The following is a 22,644-nucleotide window of genomic DNA, read 5'->3' on the forward strand; positions in this document are numbered from 1 at the left end:
GCTTAAACTGGTAAGGTGGCTTGTCATCCCCACCCGATTCTGAAGCAGGGGGATCAACCTGAGTTTGAAACCCACCTGGGCTACATAGTGGGTTCCAGGCCAGCCTGGGTTATAGAATGAACACCTTTTTCAAAACTTTTTTCTTTCTAACTTTTAAAAAACTTTTCTCCAAACCAACTGAAACATGAAAGATGAATTCATCTAAAATGTTAGTAAGTGAAACCTACTTCACTGTCGGGTTCATTATAAGCTGCTGGTTCTGTCTGCTGTATGTGCAGAAGAAGCAGAGAGATGGATGCCCTATCAAGTAGCACATGACTAATCTCTTCTTAGGACACTGAATGAGGCCAGCCTCGGCTACACAGTGAGACCCTGTCTCAAAACAGCAAAAGCTCGTTCAAACAAAAGAAACTTACTGAATATACTGAAAAATATCACTGTTAAAATACAGTGTCTTTGCTTTGAGGTTTATAGTACAACCTCTTTTTCAATGATCAATAACAAACAAGAGCTAAATGTCTCAGTGGTTAAGAGCACTGGCTGTTCTTCCAGGGGACCTGGGTTCAATTCTCAGCACCCACATGGCAGCTCACAACCATCTGTGACCCCTGTTCAGGAGATCTGACATCCTCATGCAGAAATGCATATAGACAAAAATACCAATGGGCATAACAATAAATACATTTTTAAAAAGAATAGCAAAAGTTTTAAGTGCTACTCCATTAAAATACATTCCTTAAATATTTTTGAACAGCAGTACCAGTTTGTGACCGTGGCTGACTGGGAGCTCCAGCCTGATGCCACTGCCTACCCTTGCCAGGAACATGATGCTCGGTTTCACATCCGAGGAATGTGTCAGCATCCATTATCTACAACACTGATGATTGTGCACACTGGGCAAGTGCTGTGCCCTTGAACTACAGACATCCCAACTCCAGAATCAGATTTTTATTTTTGTCTACTACCTCACGGTACTTAATATAACCAACGTGTACCAGCTACTTGAAATACGGAATCACAGCAAGTACCACAAAGAGTTCATTCCAAACATTACTCAGCTCTTGTCAAGCAAACACTGCACTGGTCCACCAGCAGCATCAAGACAAGAATCCAGAGCACCTACTCATAAGCGTTTCAAGCAGCTGAGGGAGACTGACCTTCCTGGCTGCTGTTGCCCAGAGAAACTGGTAAAGGTGCAAGAGGGGCTACACTAACTGTCCTCCTGTCAGTTCTCCTCCAGAAGAATAGGAGACCAGTGATCAAGAGACACATTTTGTTTCATGAGGCCTTGTGAGATGAAAAAAAAAATTACTGGATTTTGCCTTTATTTCATATGTATGTGATGAGGATCCAAATAACATTATATATAGTAATATTTCTGGCAGTATGGTCTTAATAATTTAACTTCCCTGTATCTGGCTTTAAAACAGCCTCTTCTGAAGTACCAACTCTTGCCAAATTTTCTTGCCCAGACATCTTCCCTGTTTGTTGTGAGTAGTACTTGCAGACTGACAAATCTCCGATAGTGAAATGTGCATGTAGAGCAAGAGCCACCTGGGTCTGCAGAACAGAACCCACGTGATCGAGGATGAGACAGCTCATCCGGTAAGCGCTGTACTACAAGCGTCCCTTCCTTACATGACCAGCTTTATGCTGCCACATAGCCAAGGTGAGGTGGACACTCGTAAGCAGTTGCCCTGTATTAACAAGCTCTAATTTGTAGTCGTAATGGATCCTTTTGTAGCACAAAGAAAGGCACCTAAACCCATTCTGTGAGATGGTAAACAGCAGACCTGCCTCTCTGCTCCACTGCTAGAAACTTCATGGCCTCAAAGAACTCAAAAGGAACACCTCCAGATAGTTGAGATAATGCTAAGGCTTCATACGCCTTATCTTTGAGGAAACTGGAAAAGAGCAGTGGTTCTATTTTGGTTTGTCAACATTTTAGTGATTAATCATTTAAATAGGCTCTCCCGGATGTCAAGGGTTGTGGAGTCAATCTTAAACTGTTAACATGAGCAGATCACTGGTGGCTTGGCCATCCTGATGGATTTCAAATGTTGCTTCAGTATTTCACTGAAGTGCATGACAGATTACATAAATTACCGCCTCAAATTTAATGTCATTCGTGCAACTGCCAGACTTTTTTTTTTTAACATTTTAAGTCTGTTGGCATTCCCTTATACAATTTGAATTGCCATTTAACTGTTTTTTTTTTTTTTTTTCATTTAATTGTGGCTTGTTTGTTCATAACATGGTAAGAAATCTTAGTCAAACTCATAAAGATACACCGAAGTGCTGTGAACATGACAGACATCGTAGTTGACGGGAAAGGACCTGTTTTACTTTTAGTGAACTTTAATCTTGATTTCTGTTCTTTCTGTGAATGCACAAAAATACTCGACTTTTCTTGCTAAAAGCCTGGTGTGACTTAGAAGAGTCTCAACGTGACAAGTTGCAGTTACTGGTCTCCATTCCTCTCTGACCTACTGTTCTCTGAAAATGTTCTTATAGCTGACAGTTCTGGGACTATATGAGAGGAAAACTGTCCTATTTAGCATTAAAAGAACACACTGCCAGTGGCCAAAATTCATCTAAGAATAACTAACCTAATGTCACTTGATCATATTTTCTTTTCAAGGGCAAAATCATTTATTTACTTAGTTTGGGCTGACTCCATAAAACTGTTCAGTGTCGAAATTCCAGCAACTTGAAGACACTAAATATAGACTGAGAAATACTGTTAGAAATGTATTTGGCAGTGGCTTGCTATGAGAGTAAACTGAGAGCAGTTGTAAATTATCTACAACAAAGACCACAGAGAATCTGCTCCATTGAACTTCCTGATAGAAAGGTGCGGGCGGCTCTGAGAACTGTGACGTTTGTTTTTCTTCCCCCTTTGTACTGGCTAACATCGCTGAATCCTAAATCTCAACTCAGACATCTGAATATGCACACTCATCTCCCTGCTTCCTGTCAGACCGTGGTCCCTATAGGGTCTGGCCCCTCCCCTTCATCTACACAAAAGTGTGAGCACCAACACACACCTCTTATCTCCGATCCAGTATTCTCGAATGCTCCAGACAAACGGCCATTTCAACATTGCTAGTTCCATAGTCAAGGAAATTCCTCCTGCTCACCTTCAGAACAGTTCTGTGGCCGTCTCCCCACTCTTAGTTTTCTGCCGTGGTTACATGCACTGTGGTTTACCATCTGGCTGTGAACCTTTTGTCTGTAGTGATACTCCAGGTGTGTAACTATTACTAGTCACACATAACTATTACTAGTCACACATAGCTGCTAGCTGTTATTTTGTTTATATTAAAAACAGTCCAAAACAGCCTTCACTTACTTTATACCTCCAACAGAGCTAAGTGTTCAGTTTCCTGTCCCACCTCAGTTTTCCACTAAGTTGCTTCAACCTAAAACCTAGTATTTCTTCCTTTGTGACCAGTCCTGACAGCACTACCTTTTAAAAAGAAATAGATGTGCTTTAAACACATAGTGACCTGTGTATGTATAGGATATTCCTGGAATGAGACAAAAGACTGATCATACTTTTTACTATATTCTTACACTTTTCATTTGGCTCTTTGAATAACCTGTTCACAAACTAACGGGACTTGAACTGCAGTTAGAGAGGAACTGGGAATAGAAACGCACTGGTGAGGGTCTGTCTTGTGTCTCACTGTATCGCCTTCATTATTCCTGTCTGAAATACAATTTAAAAATAAAAACCTAAAACCTAAAGAAAGCTATTCAGACCAAGTTATTCCCTTAAAAAATACACACCGTTTGTTTCTGCCTCCCCGACCGTCACTGCATCTTCTCGGCAAGTCATAAAGACAAACTGATTGACACCTCGTCTACTTCCACTTGGCAAGCACAGAAGTTCAAACCATACTACCATCCCATCTTGGTTTTGAACGATGGCAGACTCTGGAGGAAGGACGGGGCCAGTGGGGGTGTCACTTGTGTTGATGTAAGTTGCTGTAAATTAAAGCTAGGCAGTGACACATGCCTTTCAATCAGCACTTGGGGGTGGCAGGTCTAAGTTTGACACCAGCCTGATGTACAGAGTTGGTTCCAGCACAGTCAGGGCTGGAAGTTCTGTCTTAAAAGCAAAATTACCGTATATAAGCAAGAAACCCTCTATGCGGATATTCCGTATAAATTCTGAGTGTTTGGTTAGGGCTTTCCTTTGTAGTTGGCACCCACTGCTATATTGAGTTGAGCTGTCCCCAAACCCCAGATTCTTATGTGGGACAATTCTTATTGCATGAGTTGGGAGCTCTCCGAATACAGATACTACAGTTGTGTCAGCTGAGGTCTCCTTTGGGCGTAAATGCAGCATGAGCGATGTCCTCGAACAAAAAGGAAATGTGGGCAGAGTCAGGTATTCACAGAGGGAAAACAATGTGAAGGAAATGGAGAAAAGACCCACGGAAAAGCCAGAAACGGACGCTGGGAACAGTCCACCTCACAGCTCCTAGAGCGAGGAATCCCTGGCATGCCTTCCCTGTGGCCTCCAGAACTTGAAGACACCAATTCTGTGTCACTAAAGTCTCATCGTTTGTGGTAGCCTGTTATGGAAGGAAGCCCTAGCAGATAAATACAAGTACACATAGAAAAGTCACCTGTAAATAACCAATTTCAGAAGACCAATCATCAAAAGAAACCAATTGACACGGTACTATAAGGTTATTTGAAAACCAAAGTCTAAGAAATGGTGTTTTAGGTATCTCAGCAGGTCTCCCTAAATTTTTACACTAAAACGTATTAGGAAAAACTGGGCCATATGCTACCCAGGAGAGCATTTATCTCTCAGCTTTTCACTAGCTTTTAAATCATCACAGCCAAGTTGAGAACTTCCTCGCTATTCTCTTTTCTATACGATACTTTCCAACGGCATTGGAAAGTCATTTTATTCATTTGGCTTCTACTTAAGAAACACCAGTGGAAACCCTGAAAGTCCCGAGCCTGGTTTGTGGGGCTGGCCTGTCTTCTGCTGCCATTGCTGCTTTGTGACGTTATATTTGGTTATGGCTTAGACACACACTAAACCACTTTCATCTGGTAATAAGCTGCTTTACATTCGGTGTTGTGAAGTTTACTCAGCCAGCCACGGCTATCATCTGGTTAATACAATCAAAATAGTGTTTGATTATGTGCCATACTTTTCACCTGACATCTACTGTGACATGAACTTTAAAATTCAGACTTGAGATTCCGTGTATCGTCCCGATCATCTCCAATAAAAGATGAACACAAACAAATAACTCACCACGCCAATTCTGTAAAAACCTCCCAACATTTCATGACGTAGGGAATTGCCACCATTTTAAGCTCATGAGATTATAGTTAGGTGAAGCGAGGGTGATCACTAGCCTTCCAACATGGCTTCTTTCATGTCCCGTGTTCTCCATCTTAGCCCGACAGGAAATCTCACATTTTCTGTCAGCCATTGTTTCTCAAGTGGACCTGATGAACCTTCTACCCAGGCAGCGCAGGGACAATAAGCCATGTTTAAAGACACTCCAACATCTGGGACAGAGGCAAGGGCACTACTGACATCTAACAAGTAGAAGCCAGACGTTCTACGGTGCACAGGACAGTTGCCTATAGTAACCACCCAGCCCAAGATGCTCGCAATGCTGAGGCTGAGACAACTTAGTAAATAACCGCATTACTCTTCAACAGGTATTCTTACCGAAACCTCAATGCCCCACTTGCTTGAAATCAACATTTCAAGCCCTTGGAAATAGCTTTAAACCATGAGATGATTGTTGCTATGATCGGAATGTTTGTGCTCTCCTGAAATTCCCATCTTGAACTCTCAATGGCTAATGCGATGGGGGAGGGGTGGCACTTAAATGGCCGCCATGAGGGACCCACCCTTTTGATTGGAATCAGTGTCCACTTTAGGAGGACACAGAACAAGCTCTATCAGACTCTTGCGGTTTGATGGCCTTGGGTTTCCTGGCTTCCAGAACTGTAAAGTAGAGCTTGTCTATAAATGATCCAAAAGAGATTCTGTTAAAGCAGCAGGAAGGGACCAAACCATGCTTATGTGTTTAATAGGCACTTATAAACACTCACTTTTAATTCACCTGAAAAATGGGAGTCTTCTAAAATTACAATCTCCACACTGTACGCTGGCATATATATGGTGTGGCAAACAACATATGTATGCTCAACTAATGTGTGATGATTACGTTCTTTATTCTTCGTGTTCAAGGGATGAGGTGAAAGGAGGCTTGATTCAGGAAAGCAGGAGAGACAGACTGAAGCTCTGGTAGATGTCTGTAAAGGCAAAATAAAGCCACACCGCAAGGCAGGGGACTGCTTTCTTCGTTTTATTTCAAAAGTACACAAGGTCACAAAACTAAGAGCAAGTTTCTGTTCTTAAACAAAATTGTTCTTACAAACTTTAAAATCTGCATCATTGGATATGTAAGCCAGATATTTGAAATACAAAATCTGAAACTGACCCTACCAATACTTTGCAAATGTGGGTGTCAAATTAGTATTCTTAATACAACTGTGTTTATTGCCAAAATTCACAATTAGGAACAAGAGTAAGTCAACTGGTGAATTGTGGTCCTCTTAGCACCTGTGTCCTTAGACAAATTAGCAGAGATCCCAAAGCCGACCTTTGGCAGGCTTCTGGTGTCTGAATAACACCAAGCCCAGCCAATGGCCTCTATGCTCTAAATTACAAACTGGGACATATTTTGCTTAGGGTCAAGTTCCGGAAGGTAAACAAATGGCCGGCCTTCCTAAAGGAGAGATAACCACAATTCACAAATTTATTTATTCCCTCTTTCTGTAATATTTTTCAAAAGGAATCCTGCTCAAATACAGATTCTTTTAATGTCACAGCAGGCAAAGAAGAAATCTGGCTGCAGACCATGTTGCCTTTCTTTATTGCTGGAACATCCGGAGGCATTTGAAATATTAAAACTTGCCCAGAACATTTATACTATGAAACACAAGAATGTTATAAACATATATGTACATATATAATATATAATGTCGCAAGCCACTTAAAATTGTGCCAGCCCTTTTCTACACACTACTCTGTAAGTGACACACTTAAAGCATTCACCACATAAAATAGGAACGTTTTCTGTTCACACTGAAATAAGGCAGCTTAGAGCACTCTAAACACTGTTAAAAATATTTTAGAGAAACAGAAACCTATGAACATTCACATAGCTTCGAATTTACATGCTGTACACACGGAGACAGTAGTTAATAAGTCACACATTGAAGAGTTGCCAACTCCATGCAGTGAGTTCTTTTTAATCAAAACGTGTATCTGCTTCTCCACATAATCCGATCCCCAGGGCACAGTCTGAAATTCATTTCTTAAAAGAATTCAGATTCAGACCTCAGTCTTTTTGCCCATCCTAGACAAAACACTGTACTACTGAGTTCAGTCTGCAGGGGGTAGATCTCAGTGTAGCCCAGGCTGGCTCTGAACTGCCTACTGGTCTCACATCCACGATCTTCCTGTGCCTCTGAGTTCTGGGGTCACAGATGTGTAGTCACTTCTACCAGAATTTGGACATTTCCATAATCTATATGGATCTTCCCTACTAAGCACACTCAGCCTGTGTTTCCATGCTGGTAAGTCCTTGGTAGATAATCCAAAGTTAAGGAAGTATTTGTCTGTGTAACTGGGAAATCACGAAACTCAATACCAGACTTTTGAGCAGCCGGGGAGGCTTTCTAACAGGAAAATACTACTAAGATTATCAATAATAGTAATACCAATAAACTGCTCATATTCAGAACTCAGACTGTGGAATCCGTAGTGTCATTTCTCTCCAGATTACCCCATGGGACATTACAATATGGGTTAAGTCTCAGGCAGAGAGTGGAATCCAAAACTCGGCTGTGAAGGCAGCTGGCCCTCAACCGGTACTGGCTGTCTAGTTCAGATACACCATTACTAGTGTTGTTTTCAGGAGCAAATACTTGTTCCCCGGTTCACCTAAAACCAGTGCGAACTGTTTGGGAAATGGCTAGTGCTTGTCTGATCTTTGGGTAAACTGAGACTACATACAATGAGAAGAGCTGCAAACCAAAGCCTAAAATTTAATCATGTCTCGAATTCTGTACTCTCCAAGCCTGTTGGTTTCCACAGTGTTTTGTTTTTGTTTTATTAAACAAATTTCTTTTTCAGATTATAGTTGCTACAAATCCGGACTAAAAATAGGTGGATACTCTAGGTTTTGTTTGCCTTTAAATAAATATAAGGTCTAAGAAAAAGATTCCACACATCTGCTTTTGTAGTAATTTCTACCTAGCATAATCTTCATTGCCTAAAAACCAGTAAGATCTCCACTCCAGTTTATTCTTGAAATACCTTATAAAAATGCCAAACATCTAAGCACCAAACGCGGCTATGGTTACAAACTTGAAACACGGTCAAAGCGTACTGAGGGTGTGAATTTCTTTTAAATCCTCCTTAGCAATGGTATCAGTTAAGCGACATCAAAAAGAGCAGAGGAGAAAAGGCAAGACTGAGACTCTAACGGTAGAAAGGAGCCACAGCGATGTGCTTTTGAAAACAGTACCCTCACTCTAAGCACCTCTAAGGTGGGTGACAGCTAGTTCATAGGCACCAGAAAGTCGTTGTAGAAATTAAATTACCCAAAAAGGCACAGATGAGAAACAACACAAATATAAAAAGTAGTTTTATGTGAGGTTTAAACCTACTTTTAAAAAAATGCTTCCAGATATGTAAAACTGTACACGAATCCATTACATGGACATTCAGTTTAAATTCACCATTAAAAAGTATATACAGTATTCTGCCTAATCATAAATGCATGCCAACATTAATTTATAATGTCGCATTTTCCAGCACAGCACCTGAAGAGATTAACAGAGATCCGTTCCCTAGGGGAAAGGTGTGCAGTTAATGAAATCTTTTGTTACAGACCTTATCTACTATAAAGAAAATGCTGGCTCATTATACTCTACACACACTCCCTCACAATCTTAAGGGATATACAATAAATTCACTTTTTTTTCCTACGAAAACTATATTTAATACATTTGGCAGATAGGAGTATTCCCTTTACTCCTTTTAAAATTTCTTTTAAGAGTAAGATACTTTCACAAAACTAAGAGTCAAACTTGATTTCTGACAACTTTAGAGAGGCAGGTTTGGCCACAGGACACCAAGCGCATTGCCCAAGTCTGGAATTCAGGACTACTGGAAGACACTTAAGTTGCCTCAGATATATTTGTTCACTGACTCTTAGAGCCTCTGGAACCGTAGTCCAAATCAAAAGCCTAGATTACATGTTTCTACAACATAAAATATGCAGTACGGTCTGCCCCAAAACAAAAGCACAGATTTAAAAATCAACGATTTGAGAATTCTCACCCATTACTGCCAGATAAGTGAATTAAGTTTTCCTTCTTTCCTTTTCCTTCCTTCTTTCCTTGCTTCCTTTCTTCCTTTCCAACTGCAAAAACACCACCTACAGTAGAAGGCCAGTGTCTAGCTGCACAATGACAAATCTGGCACGATCACCCTGCCTGGTCAGTTATGCATCGGTCCACAGACCGGAGGCAGACACATCCCTCATCATCCTCACCCTCGTCCCGTCCTGACCCGTGTGGAATCACTGGCTTCACCTCTGTGCGTAGCAGAAGCAAATGCTTCTGAAGCTGAAAGGTGCTTCATTTTGTAGTGCACAGACGCTCACTACTTCCTGTTGCCTCTGTAGTGTACCGGTTAAATACTTAAACCGTTCTGGGGCTGGTATAGTAATACAGACTTCAAGCCCAGCATTCGAGAAGCTGAAGAAGAACGGTCATGACTTGAGGCCAGCCTAGGCAACGGATGTACTGAGGCCCTATCTCACAACAACAAAAGAAAGAAATCCTGTCAAAGATGTTTATGAATGACCTAGAAAATAAAACTAGTCATTTCTAAAACACAGTCATGTCTCCCACTCCTACAGATAATCAAATACACTTAGAATTATCAGACTATGAAAACAAATTCATACATTAAGTAGTTTTTCCATGGATTTTTTTTTTAAATTTTAGAGATATTGTTGTTCATAAATAAATGATACAGATATCCTAAAAATAATGGTAGAAACTACAAAGTATCATTTTCAGATGATTCAAGAATTAACCTGGTATGTATGTAAATTCACAAATCTCTTGACCCATGACATCATACTCAAAGTGCTATATCTTTCTTAAGATATAAGTAAGATAAGAGCATTACTATTTAGATGCCCTTAAAATCAACTTGGTAAGAAACCCCAAATTCTCCAGATAATCATACCCATTAGCCAAAAAACCTTATGGAACATGTTTCTTATAAACATCTGCATATATACATATATATGTGTATTCATATATATGTATATATACACATTATATTATGTATATATACACATGCACACACAAACACATGTATAAATGGGCTACTGTTAACAAAATTTAGAACAGAGGAAGTTTTGATCTGTCAAGAGAAGAGACGAACCAAGGAAAGGAGAAAGAGAGGTGCCGAGTTCTATACTATAGACCCATCCTTGCTCTGTGCTGGAATCATCACAGGAACAGCTCCCATCCGACTGAGATTAGGGGCAGCTACCTTAGCGGGTGCCAGAGTCGGACTCTGAGGAGCACGCTCAAAGTCTTCACTGGGGACTTGGTTATACTGGGTCTTGGAATATCCTTCCATGTTGGAAGGGGACATGGATCCCAGGGAGGAATGGTTGCTGCCGATATAGCTCCGGGCAGTGGATGTCCGACTCTTCGGAGGAGGCACATCTTCCCTGGAAAACAAAGTTCCCAATACATGCTACAAATAAATTTTAGGCTCTAAAAACTTATAATTATGTAAGCTACAAAGCATGGGTAAGTACAAAAATACAAACATTGAACAGAGTAAGGCTTCACATTATTTAATTGTGTACCCGTCCCAATTTATTATCTTGGTTAGACTGTAAGGAACAATGATTGAACTGTGGCTTTTGTACAAATCCATGCTTCGTAATGTGTAACAAGGAAGATGTCACAGTTTCATGTCCCAGCATCAATGGTAATGTAGTTAAGCCATAACATTAATACTTAATAAAGCAATGGCATATACATATTCTATCACCAAAGGAAAGGAAGAATTCCTTTTTGCTGTGAAAGTCCTCTAAGACTTCAGCCAAAAACTACACATTTCTGTTCAAATTGGTACCGGAGAATTTTCATCAAGCATGCACACAGAACCTAAACCTGAATAACTTTGGGTGCATCTCATAAAAACAAACACTCAGATCTCCAATCTCCAGACCTAGCTAACAACTATGTCCAAGTTGCTAAGCTGTTTAAGCCATGTGTTCTTATTTTTAAAAGTATAACCCTAGTTAAAATCTACCAGGTAAGGATATTTAAGAAAACAAGCCATGCATGGTAGTGTGAACCTGTGACCCCACCACTTAGGAGACTAGAACACTACAATTATGACTTCAAGGGCAGTTTGGGTAGCTCAGTAAGACTGTCCCAAGAAGAAAAGCTAACACTCCTTTATCCATTCTACAAACTACCCGAGTCACTGAATGGCTGTCAAGTCTTTTTACAGGAAACAGCAGGTGCTCCTGAGACAGACATTTTGCTGTGATTCTAAAAACAGGACAAGAAAACATGAAGATTTCACAGCATGGCCACAAGTGGTCAGACCGATGCATCTGAACACGCATGCTTGGCCAGGATCTGAAGGGAGGAATCAAAGAGTTCGCCCGGTGCCTCCTGAGAGGAAGTTTTCGGGATGGGATCATTTGTCACACATCAGCGGAGTCTGGTGTCACTGAATTACCTGATGTCGTGATGCACTTCCTTCTCGTACTTCTCTTCTCTGTGTTTTTTATGGCAGCAGAAGAGGATGGCCCCGATGAGTACAAGGGCGAGCAGTGTCCCTATGACGGCGCCTGCGATCGGTCCCGCTCGGTTGGAGGCTATCGTGAGATTGCAACAGAATTAGTAAATAAAAAACCACCACGGGGCTTAGTACTGAAAGGATCGTGCGTGCGTCTGTGTGTGTGTGTGTGTGTGTGTGTGTGTGTGTGTGTGTGTGTGTGTGTGTGTACAGAATTAGTAGGAATAAGAAAACCCACCACACAGGGCTTACTACTGAAAGTATGGGGTATGTATATGTGGAGAGAGAGGGAGAGAGAGAGACAGACAGACAGAGACAGACAGAATCATTTCATTACATATATAACTTTTAGAAGTAATAACCAAGGCTTCTATCTAGCATGGAAAATATATAAAAAATATTATCTTTTGAATGACATACATCACCAAACTTTAAAACCTGATGGATTCTGGGTCCAACCTGTCTTGACTTGACTAGCACACAGAAATGTCAGTCTTCTGATTCCTTAGTGGCTAAATAGTGTACCAAAGCCGATTTGACCACTTTCAGGTACTAAAGTGACGGTTTCATTAATGAAAGTGTATTGCCGTCCCTTCTGCATGGACTAGGAAAATGAGCACACACCCAGAGTGATCACATGTGATCAATGTGAGCATCCATGCCTTCAACGTACCCTCCCCGAGGAAACTGGGCTATGAGACGCTAGCAAAGCACATGAAAGAATGTACTCACGAGGGACAACGTCTAGTCGCAGCATGCACTGGTCGGAGCCCACTCTGTTCTGGACTGTGCAACTGTATGTCCCAGAGTACTCAGAACTGGCATTTTTCACAGATATAACAGGAGAAGTCATTTCTATGTAAGGAAAGGGGGAAACGCAGACTTGTTTTTAGACGGCATACTGCTGTCAGTTTTGAATAAAGCTAATAAGCCTCTTTTAAGTTTGGCGATGCAGTTAAAAGACAGATAATGCTGGGTGTAGACAAACATCCCCAGAATTCACACAACCAGCCTGCAGGTCCTACAAGCAAGCTTACAGTTACTATAATCCCCCAGCCTCAGCCTCAGCTAAAGCAAAGCTTGTCTACTGCATAGCAGTCTTAGCAATCACAAGAACGGTTACATTTATCCAAGTTGTAACGTTTTGGCTCATGCCTATCACATGAATTTGCTTTAAACTCACATGGCTAAGTTACTGGAACACCAGTAAGAATCCGGGCAGACCCACCATGACTGCACTCTGATACCTTCAGCACTGTGACCTTGCACAGTTCTCAAAGTTACAAAAGATCTACCACAGTGACCAATCACAATATGCTAATGGTGACAACTTGATTGAAATATTTCTTCTTTGAGGATACCTGGTTGTGATTATAAGTTACTGAGTAATTTTCACGGTGATGTAAAGTATAGCGCACACACAAACACCACTGGGAAATCAGCGACACAAGGGTACCATTTTGGTACCTAATAGGAGCAGCACCTGCTAGCCATGGAGTGGGCATTCTCTGGGAGTCTGACAGCTTCTGCCATTCATACTGCAGTGGAAGAGAACCTTCTTTTGGTTCACACTTTAGCTTGAAGTCATTCCCAATCTCTTCCGATCCATCCACGAAGCATCTGGTACCCGAAGGCTTAACTGAGGAGAAAAGAAATCACAGCTTCATCCAAGAAAATGGGATTGGTTTCCTAACAGGTTATGTAAGCCCCTTAAGCACAGAGTATGATGCGTAGCCACTGACCCCTTCATCAGCCAGGATGGGGCTCAGAATGGACACGGGCACAGGAATGATGCTGACACACCAGCTCGCGCAGCTTTATCGAACACAAACAGGTAATGAGCTCAGGCAAGCGGCCATTGCATGAAGTCCGGTGCATCTCGGATGCAGCTCAGCTCTGTGCACTGCCATTCCAGAGGCACATGTCAGAAAAGCAGGGATGATGCGGCTGGGTGGCGATGCTCCCAGAAGCTCCCCTCCATTCCTTACCTATGGCTCTGTCCTTGAAACGCGGCCATCTGTGAGTACGTGCCATTCATGCCTCTCTAGGTGTCGTGACTGGACAATCAGGGCACTCATTAATAACACCGATCACCGGACAATCCGCTTAGTGCGGCGCAGACCATCTACCACTATGTATTTACGCGAATTCAAATCCGTTCACACAGCAGTCATAAGAGGTAAATTGGAGCTTATCTTCCAGACCTCTGAGCAATGGTTCAGAGTAACAAGTGACCTCATTACTGGCAACTTGCCCCAGCTCTGGCCTAATACCTTGGCATGGCACCTCACTGAGGCTGACGTTTATGGAATAAAATGATATGTTAGTCAAGTGGGTTTAACAAATGTGTTTATATATTTCATTACTTGGTACTGTAGTAGGCAATTGGTTTCAAACCCTACGAGGATAGAAATATGCAGATTCCCAACTGCCTTACATCAAATGACATAGCATTTCGCTTCACCATTCCTGGTCAGACTTGAAATTACTTAGGGAATGCTTGCAATGTAAATGGTATGTCGTCGTCATTATAATGATTATAACAGTAGAGAATCATTAAGTCTGTAAACTACATGTACACAAATGTTTCCAAATATTTTTTTTGATCCATGGTCGGCTCAGTGAGAGGATGAGAAACCCAAGGATATAAAGGGCTATCTGGAGACCCTTCAGCAAGGGTCAGACTTTTCCCAAGTTCTCTCATGGCGGCTGCGGGCAGCCTTACTTCAGACTGGTTCATCAGATTTCTGTCATGGATCTTTTCTCTTTCTGGAATTATGACTTGAATAGTAAGGTCGGGCAGGTTTTGGGTCTTTTACTCCATGAGATTTTGAGAATGAACCATGGTATATGTGACAGTATTCGTCTTGGTTAAATGATAGTCACTGTCTCACTGCATCGTCACACGCCAAGTATGGCTTCCTAGCCATCTACCGATGAGCCCTGCATTTTGAGGACACCCCTAAAACCTGCTTACGAAAGCTCAGCAGGACCGAGTGTGCGGTCTCTAAAGTCAGACGGGAGAGCCAGGGAAGTCTGACCGCCATGACACAAGAGGCAAACATCTGTAAAGAATTTGGGGATACTATGAGGGAAAAAAAAGCAGAGGTCTGCTCTCAGGCAGCTATTTCTAATGGGAGAGGAAACTGGACATGGGGGGGGACGGTCAGGAGGGAGGCCCGGGAGTAATTAGCATCCTGGGGAAGGCGGGGAGTGCAGGGCTGGTCTGCGAGCAATGCTGGCCGAACCCTGTCATTATTTTCATTTTCCTCCAAGACCTTGGGAAAAACAGTGCTTCTTCCCATGAAGTCTGTGGCTGGGGCTTTACCATCTGTCTTCCCAGCCCGATAAATGTCTGGGTTATTGATCCCCCAACCCCACCCCTAGTCTAAGTTGATTCTCATGCTTTCTGTTCTAAGTGAGTTTTCCTTGTTTCACCATTATGAGTGAAAGTGGGAGCTGGAACACACACACACACACACACACACACACACACACACACACACACACACACACTAAGAGCCATTCCTGCAGATACCATGATTGTGCTTGGCCACCTAGTGGTCAGTGCTGTTCCACCCACAGTTATCCTGGGAATAGCTATGCAAATCCCATCACTCCCTATGGACCTTTCCCCAGTCACTTCGTGACGCATATGGGTACCAGTGTGAAACACTCGAGGTGAACCTGGACTCAGAACTCCCAGGTAAGAGTGGTCCCCACAGTCACAGAATAAGAGTTCAGACCACTGATTAAAGAAACTGTTGCAGACTTATGCAGTTTACGAACATGAAGGTCAATCTATGTTTCCATGCTATAAACGGCCAGTGTTTCCAATGGTGCCATATTCCCTTTGCTGGGGCCTTATTCGGGTTCACTTTCACATCATAAAAAGTACTTTTAACTAAAACCAATTTAAGATGGAACGTTCCCATGGAACCAGTTTAAGACCAGGACCCCTTGTGTGCTCAGTCACTGAGGTGAACAACCACCAAGCTAACCTCTGCAGTTACTACTGGAATTCTAAAGCAATACCAGCCACTGCTCCTAGCCTGTCTGCTCACGGCATGCTTTAGAAGAGGCCCTGGACAGGAACACTGCTCATCCGAAACCAAAGCCAAGTCTAGAGATTGACAGGAGGCTAAATGTCTTACTTCATCATTCCCAAGAGTAATTCTAGCAGTCAGCATTTTCTACAAAAAGTGAGTTCCCCTGAACTCTGAGGCACACAAGACGGGGCTACCGCAATACAGAGAGCTCACATCTGTGTTTTACTTCATAAAGTTAGCACCCACTGTGAGGACAATCTACCACAAGGAAGCTTTAGACACAGCTAGAGAAAGTGTTAGACGTAGAGTTGCAGCCTTTCAGAACCTCCCAATTTGAAGAGATTAATTGTACTCCATTATTTTAGCTCCTAAAGATGGATAACTGAGTTTTGAGTCTGGCAGCTTACTAAGATGTCGAAGCATCACCTTTGTGACTATCCAAAGAAAGCTACAAGATTCCCTGGACTGTCTAATCCCCTCAGCTGGAGAACAGAAACAGCGGTGACAAGGAGGAAAACAATCGGAGTCTGTTCCAATTCATTCGACCACACTACATCGCCTTCATTAAAACAGTCCAGTACTGTGGGGCTGCAGAGATGGCTCCGTGGTTAGGAGTGCGTATTAAAGCTCTTGCAGATGACCCAAGTTCGATTCCCAGCATGCACATCTGACAGTTCCTAACTACTTATAATTCCAGCTCCGAGAGGATCTGATGCTTCTGGCCTGCATGGGCAGTGTACGTGCATACATTGTACACACAGATATCCACTTACACATAATTTAAAGTAAATCTTTAAAATGCAAACAAATACTCTGAGTAACCATAGAAATCTCATCTATCCTTAGGAAAGTAAAGGATTGGGCTGGAGAGATGGCTCAGCAGTTAAGAGCACCAGCTGATCTTCCAGAGGTCACGAGTTCAATTCCCGGCAACCACACGGTGGCTCACAGCTATCTGTAATGAGTTCTGGTCTGCAGGTATACATACAGTTAGAGCACACATACATAAAATAAACAAATCTTAAAAAGAAACGGATTAAAACAAACAAACATTTTGAAGCTGAGTGAGATCTTAGGTTTAATGATAAGTAAATCTTTTATGTTTCAGTGTGATAGGCTGAAATCAAAGGAAATGAAAAGGAGAAATTTCTGAAAGAAAAAAGAAATCTTAACACCAGTTCCGGAAACTCCTGGCTTAGCCTACTTTGTTTTTGTTTTCTCTTGCTGTAACCAAATGCTGAAGCTGAAGCTAGATAGATCACTACTTAGAAAGGAAAACTGTCTTTATCTTATAATTCTGGAGGTCCAAAAGCACAGGACCAAGCTTACTTAGTTTCCAGTGGGCACATCAGGACCGAAGCAGAGCCGGCACTTGAAGAAACTCTGAAGGGGTCAAAGAAGCTCATGGCCTGTAACCAGCTGCTTCTGTGGTAACTAATCTGGCATCATTGGAACTACATCAGTCCTTCAGGAGTGGAAGCCCCTTCCCCACCCTACCCCCCCCCCACCTAATTACCTCAAAGCTCCACCCACTTCCTAAGCCTCAGGGAGTTTCTGGTCACCACACACTTGAAGCATCACAGAGGTTTACTGCCTAACTTTTACAAAGTAGGTTGTTCTCTTCCTTTCTCTAAAAAGAAAAGATGGGCTGCTTTCGGCTGACCAATGGTATCCGAAGCACCCTGAGGTGAGACCAGCCTGGCCTTCCTGGGCTCTGCTACTCTAGGCTGTAGCCACCTTCCCTGTCAGCATGTGGGCCCCGTGGACAACAGGACCGAGAACTTACCAAGAACTGTCAGGTGAAGCTTCTTACTTGCCACCCCGGGAGCTTTCTTCACCTTGCACTGGTAAGCGCCAATATCGGACAACTGCAGATTGGTCACGTTTATAGATGCATCACCAGACTTCATGTCATTGCTCGTAAAATGGACTCGGCCTTTCAGATCCGCATAGTAGTTATCATAAATTTTGTCTCCAGAATAAATAATGATCTAAAAGCAAAATAAGAAGAGGAGATAAAAAAAAAAAAAAAAAACAAAAAAACAACTCATTCCATAATTTTTCACATTTTACAATAAGATTCCTTGTTCTTATCGCAAGACTCGAAGGTCAAAGGATGGTACCAGACACAATGAACAGGGTCACAGCTGAAACAGCTCCAGGTGACTCTCTTATCTGAGTAGTATGGGCAGAACATAACATACAAGGATCTTTTTCTCCCCCAAAGTTACTGTAAAATGCAAAAGCGGCAAAGTATGTATTAGGAAGACATCAGCCATCCATGAACACACAGGATGAGAAACAGAAGAGACACTGGGGTTGAGTTGTGGCTTCATTTCAAACAGGGAAACCAAAGAGGAACAGGACCACAGAATATGCCTTATCCCAGAGAGATATCTTGATACTTGAAAAGGACTCTATCTGAAAACAAAACAAAATGAACAAGCAGACAAACAAAAACAAAGACACACACACATACACACAGGACCCAACTATAATCTACACAAATTTCTTGTCTCAGATGCCAATTCTGTGCAGTATAACTGGAAAATGTCTCCCAAGGATCTTTTAACTATCTGAAGGAACCTCTGGATTTTTCAAAATTTGACCCCACGGGCATGTCCGCCCCACCCTGAGTCCACACGACCTCCTTTGTATGTAAGGTACCTGCCCGCCACCGGGTCCCATTCAAAATCAGTTTGTTGAGTACACACAGGAAATACATGAATGGCCAGCTCCTGGTCTCAACACAAAGGCCATTACCTAGCCACACCCACTGGTCAACATCAATCAACATTCACAAACTTCAGCAGACAAGATGCTGACTTCCTGCCTATTAAACTTTTCACTCTCGTTCAAACAACTGCACCTCAGAAGCCCATTTGGTCAGACACACCTCACCAGACACGAGTGTGCCCACAGTTGAGCACACTTGTAAACTACCTTAGTGGTTTCCTAAGGACTGGTTGAGCATGGTACAGGTAGCGCTTACCTGCGATTTCACTTGTCTTCCCTGATGTCTCTTTGCGATGTGGCAAGGATGGTGGAATTGCCTGGAACTGTCCCCTTGGAGCCTTTACCCTAAGACAGTGCTGACCCTTGTCCTTGCGGTTTATACAGCCAGACTTGTTTTCACTTGTCGCAGTGTGTGACTAATGTTTCTACGTTATTTCCAAGTTGACAAGATACTTGTGTAGGCAGTATTTTCTTAAGTCGGTCTAAGGGATGGTTATGACATATGTCCCTTTCCTGCCACATGATGAAATTGTTTATGAAACGTGGGAGACAAGGAAGGACAGTGCAGAGGATAACAAAAGTCACAGCTGGGACAGCCCTAGGTGACGCTGTTATCTGAGTAGTGGCGGGGGGGATAACATACAGGAATATCTTTTCCGGGAGTGGGTGATTGGGAATGAGAGCACCTTCGTGAAAGCAAGGGAAAGGGGAGAAGGAATGAGGGAAGGGAAATGTAAATACATAAAATATCCAATAAAAATATTTTAAAAAAATCTTTTTCTCCCTAATGTCAACATAAAATGCAAAGATAATATTAACATAACATTGGATAAAAAGAGGCATGAGAACTGTGGAATTCCAGGCTCGACTACCAGCTGTGTGAGGAAGGGCGTGTTCCTTTACATCCCTGAGCCGGTTTCCTCACGTTCATGAGCATAGCCACGCCCTCCTCAGAGTCTGATGAAAGCTCAAGTACACAGTCATGGGCTGCATAGACATGCTTCTGCCAAGCCAGGAGTGTGGGCCTGCAGTGGTGGGTCACAGACCGCTTCATAGCCCTTGTGTTTGTGTGCACACTATAGGATGCCCAAATGACCGGAAGAGCCACCTGATGACAGTCTCAGAAGTATCCTTTACGCTGAAACAGGCACCAGTGGTCAGGATGTGGTTCATGGTAAAGTGTCACACGGGGTTAACAGTAGATGTTTCTCCAGCCCAGTCTTCCAACTTCAAAGTCGTTGGCTACCGTCTACTAGGTTAGCTATACTCAAACGGAGTTCAGCTGACACACGGCACAGCTGGAATACTATGGAGCCATGTTCTTTTGCAGAGAGCTCGCCTTTCCTGCCATCTTCCTTTTCATTGGATTTAAGTCTGAGGCCAGGCTTTTAACCCAGAAATGAACCCCAGGCCAAGTGCCCTTGCGTCACAGTTCTTGTGCTTCATCCTCAGTTTGCAAGACTTGGGACCCTCTTTCCATGAGCAGACAAGCTTGGGGCACACTTGCTGGCCTCTACATACGCCCCACCAGACATCACCGTCTCCTGTCACTCAGAAGGACGGAGAACGAGTGCTCTTCTATGTTAACCTCAGGCTCAGACTCCTGAGCAGGACAAGGAAAGGGAGTGCCATCATTAGAAATGTGTGTTCAGAGTGCAGACATCTTCACAGCGGGGGACGGGGACGGGGAGAACGGAGAGGTCAGGGTACCCATCGGGCTCATGAGAGTAAAGGGGGCAACTCTGATCTTTGGGGCTTGTGTGTGTGTGTGTGTGTGTGTGTGTGTGTGTGTGTGTGTGTGTAGTTTTGGTTTTTTGTTTCCTTTGGAAACAGGTCTGATCACAAAATCAGACCAATCAGAACAAGGGAATCCATGATCCCGGTCACTGACCAGGACCCTGGTGGCTTCTTTACCTCCTTCACAAATGTCTGGGTTTATATCAAAAGATACTCATTTTTAGGATGCACTAATTCAGTCATTTCAAAGGAAGTCTTTCATTTTCAGTTTTAAAACAACCGCTTCTCTCTTATTTGGATAATAAAGTAAATTTGTAACGTTTTTTTCACATTATGTGGTGCGGGCTGTCTTCAACCGCCGCGTTCTTCTGCCTTCCTTTCCTGATGACGGAGTGGCAGGCGTACACCACCATGCTCGGTCTTACAGGTAGATACCGTGTCTACACCCAAATCACTAGACCCTCGTGAACCCGACCTGCCTTACCTCTGCTCCAATATTTAGCTAAGTGAAATATAACAAATGAAGTTACCATATAATGTTGTATATAAAGTGAACACTAATCTTGTTAGTAAATATGGTCTCCCGCTCTCAACCTTCACTGGCTTTGGGTATACTCAGGAAAGGCTCTGGGGAAAGGAACCTATCACCGAGAATGAGCGCCTGCCTTCAGCTCCTGGGAGCCACTCGATGGAAGCAAAGACTCAATCCCCAAAGCTGCCCCCTAACCTCCACGGGCTCACCACTGTGCCCCACGCATGCGCATAGATAGGCACACACATAAATAAAAAGTCAAGGTAGAACGACAGCAAAGATCTCATCTCCTTCTTAGTTCACCGTATAGAATATTTAACTCGAAGAAATATGGAAACTAGGCTCTAATGACAATCCTGTATACCTTTCGTACAGTATGTTATATCTCGTATCTTCTTTAACAAACTTGCTAGACTCAAAGTCCCGAATGGGATGTACGTACACATACATACATCTTTGGGGTGTGTCAATACACACCAGGCCAGTGATCCTCACTCCCACCACACCCGAGCATCTAGCCGACTGCTCTCTCCCGGGCCCCTGCACCCATCCAGTCTATGTGAAGGCACACCCAAGAGCAGAGCTGGCTTGTACGGCGTGACCAGCACTGATGAAACTCACCACCTGATCCTCTTTCTGGTTATCAGATGGCGATATTAGCCACTCAATGTCCAGTGGTCCCTGGTCTTCGGGCTCAAGGGTGAACTTGCACGGCAGATACGCAGTTTCCCCTTTAGCCTTTTCGATCCTCTGTTCAGGTGAAGTGATGCTCAAACCGCTGGTGAAATCTGCAAAAAGAACCACACACGTGGGACTAAGCCTCTGCTACTGCCGTGCCACACGGCCCTGGGGCTGTTCGTGGGAGCACTGTAATCTCATGGGAGCACGGTGATCCGGAGTTTGGGTTCCGAGCAATGGAGTTCACTGTCTGTGGTGCCTTTGGAACGAGCCCACCGACACTGCGATATCCAAACAATCCCCTTTGAAAGAACTATAAACTTCCCAGATGCAAAAAGAAAAAAAAAAAGTTTGTACCGTTCATGGGCTGATGGACTGAAGCCTAGAACTCAGAACCCTGTCTCCGCTAACCGAGTATTGGGATTAAAAAGGAGCACGACCAAGCCTGACCAACTCTAAAACTAGTTTTGCTAAAGCTGAAGATGCAGCTCCGTTGCCTAGTTCGTGCACAGCCCTACATTTAATCTTGGCAAAGTGAGCAGCTGGCTCTTTCTTTTGTTGGGCTTTTGGTTTTGATTTTGTCGCTGAGTATGTGGCACAGATTTTTAATTACAGCACCAGGGAGGCAGAGGCAGGAGAGTCCAAAGTTGGTGGCTGGCTTAGGATACATAGCAAGACTGTCTCAGAAACAGGAGGGGAAAAGGGCTGCCAGCAACCATAGCGGCGCATTCCTGAAACCCAGCACTAACGAGACAGACGGCAGGACTGAGAGTTTGAGCACCGTCCCCAGCTCCATAGCAAGACCCTGTCTCAAAACAGGAGGAAGCAAACACTGTGGTAGAGAACTTACTTGCCTAGTGTTTAAAACACTCTGTGGGTTTGTTCCCTGGCCACCATTTAAAAAAAAAAAAAAGACAATGTTGGTTTTCAAATCAAGATCCAAGGTATGAAAAGTCTAGTCATTAGCCTGATTCACTAATTCATCCATAATTCAATTCAACGCC

General features: G+C 43.1%; 1 protein-coding gene across 4 annotated transcripts in view; it reads right to left on the reverse strand.

Annotated features, from left to right (window-relative positions):
• CXADR (CXADR cell adhesion molecule) overlaps positions 1-22,644 on the reverse strand; it is a gene marked incomplete at its 3' end in the record, with an annotated part of 48,158 nt that overhangs the window by 5,442 nt on the left and 20,072 nt on the right. Inside the window, exons 2-7 of one of the 4 annotated variants that reach the window (XM_080919267.1) lie at positions 21,584-21,750; positions 17,744-17,948; positions 13,392-13,547; positions 12,641-12,763; positions 11,849-11,987; positions 10,634-10,817 (exon numbers count right to left, since the gene is read on the reverse strand). In XM_080919267.1, coding sequence (XP_080775393.1) covers positions 10,634-10,817; positions 11,849-11,987; positions 12,641-12,763; positions 13,392-13,547; positions 17,744-17,948; positions 21,584-21,750 — 974 coding nt within the window. Of the gene's footprint in view, positions 1-10,552; positions 10,818-11,848; positions 11,988-12,640; positions 12,764-13,391; positions 13,548-17,743; positions 17,949-21,583; positions 21,751-22,644 lie in introns of those variants that run through there. The other 3 variants (XM_080919266.1, XM_080919268.1, XM_080919269.1) reach the window with 3 other exon arrangements.

Source organism: Micromys minutus, assembly GCF_963924665.1.
Source record: "Micromys minutus genome assembly, chromosome: 7".
Lineage (NCBI taxonomy): Eukaryota > Metazoa > Chordata > Mammalia > Rodentia > Muridae > Micromys > Micromys minutus.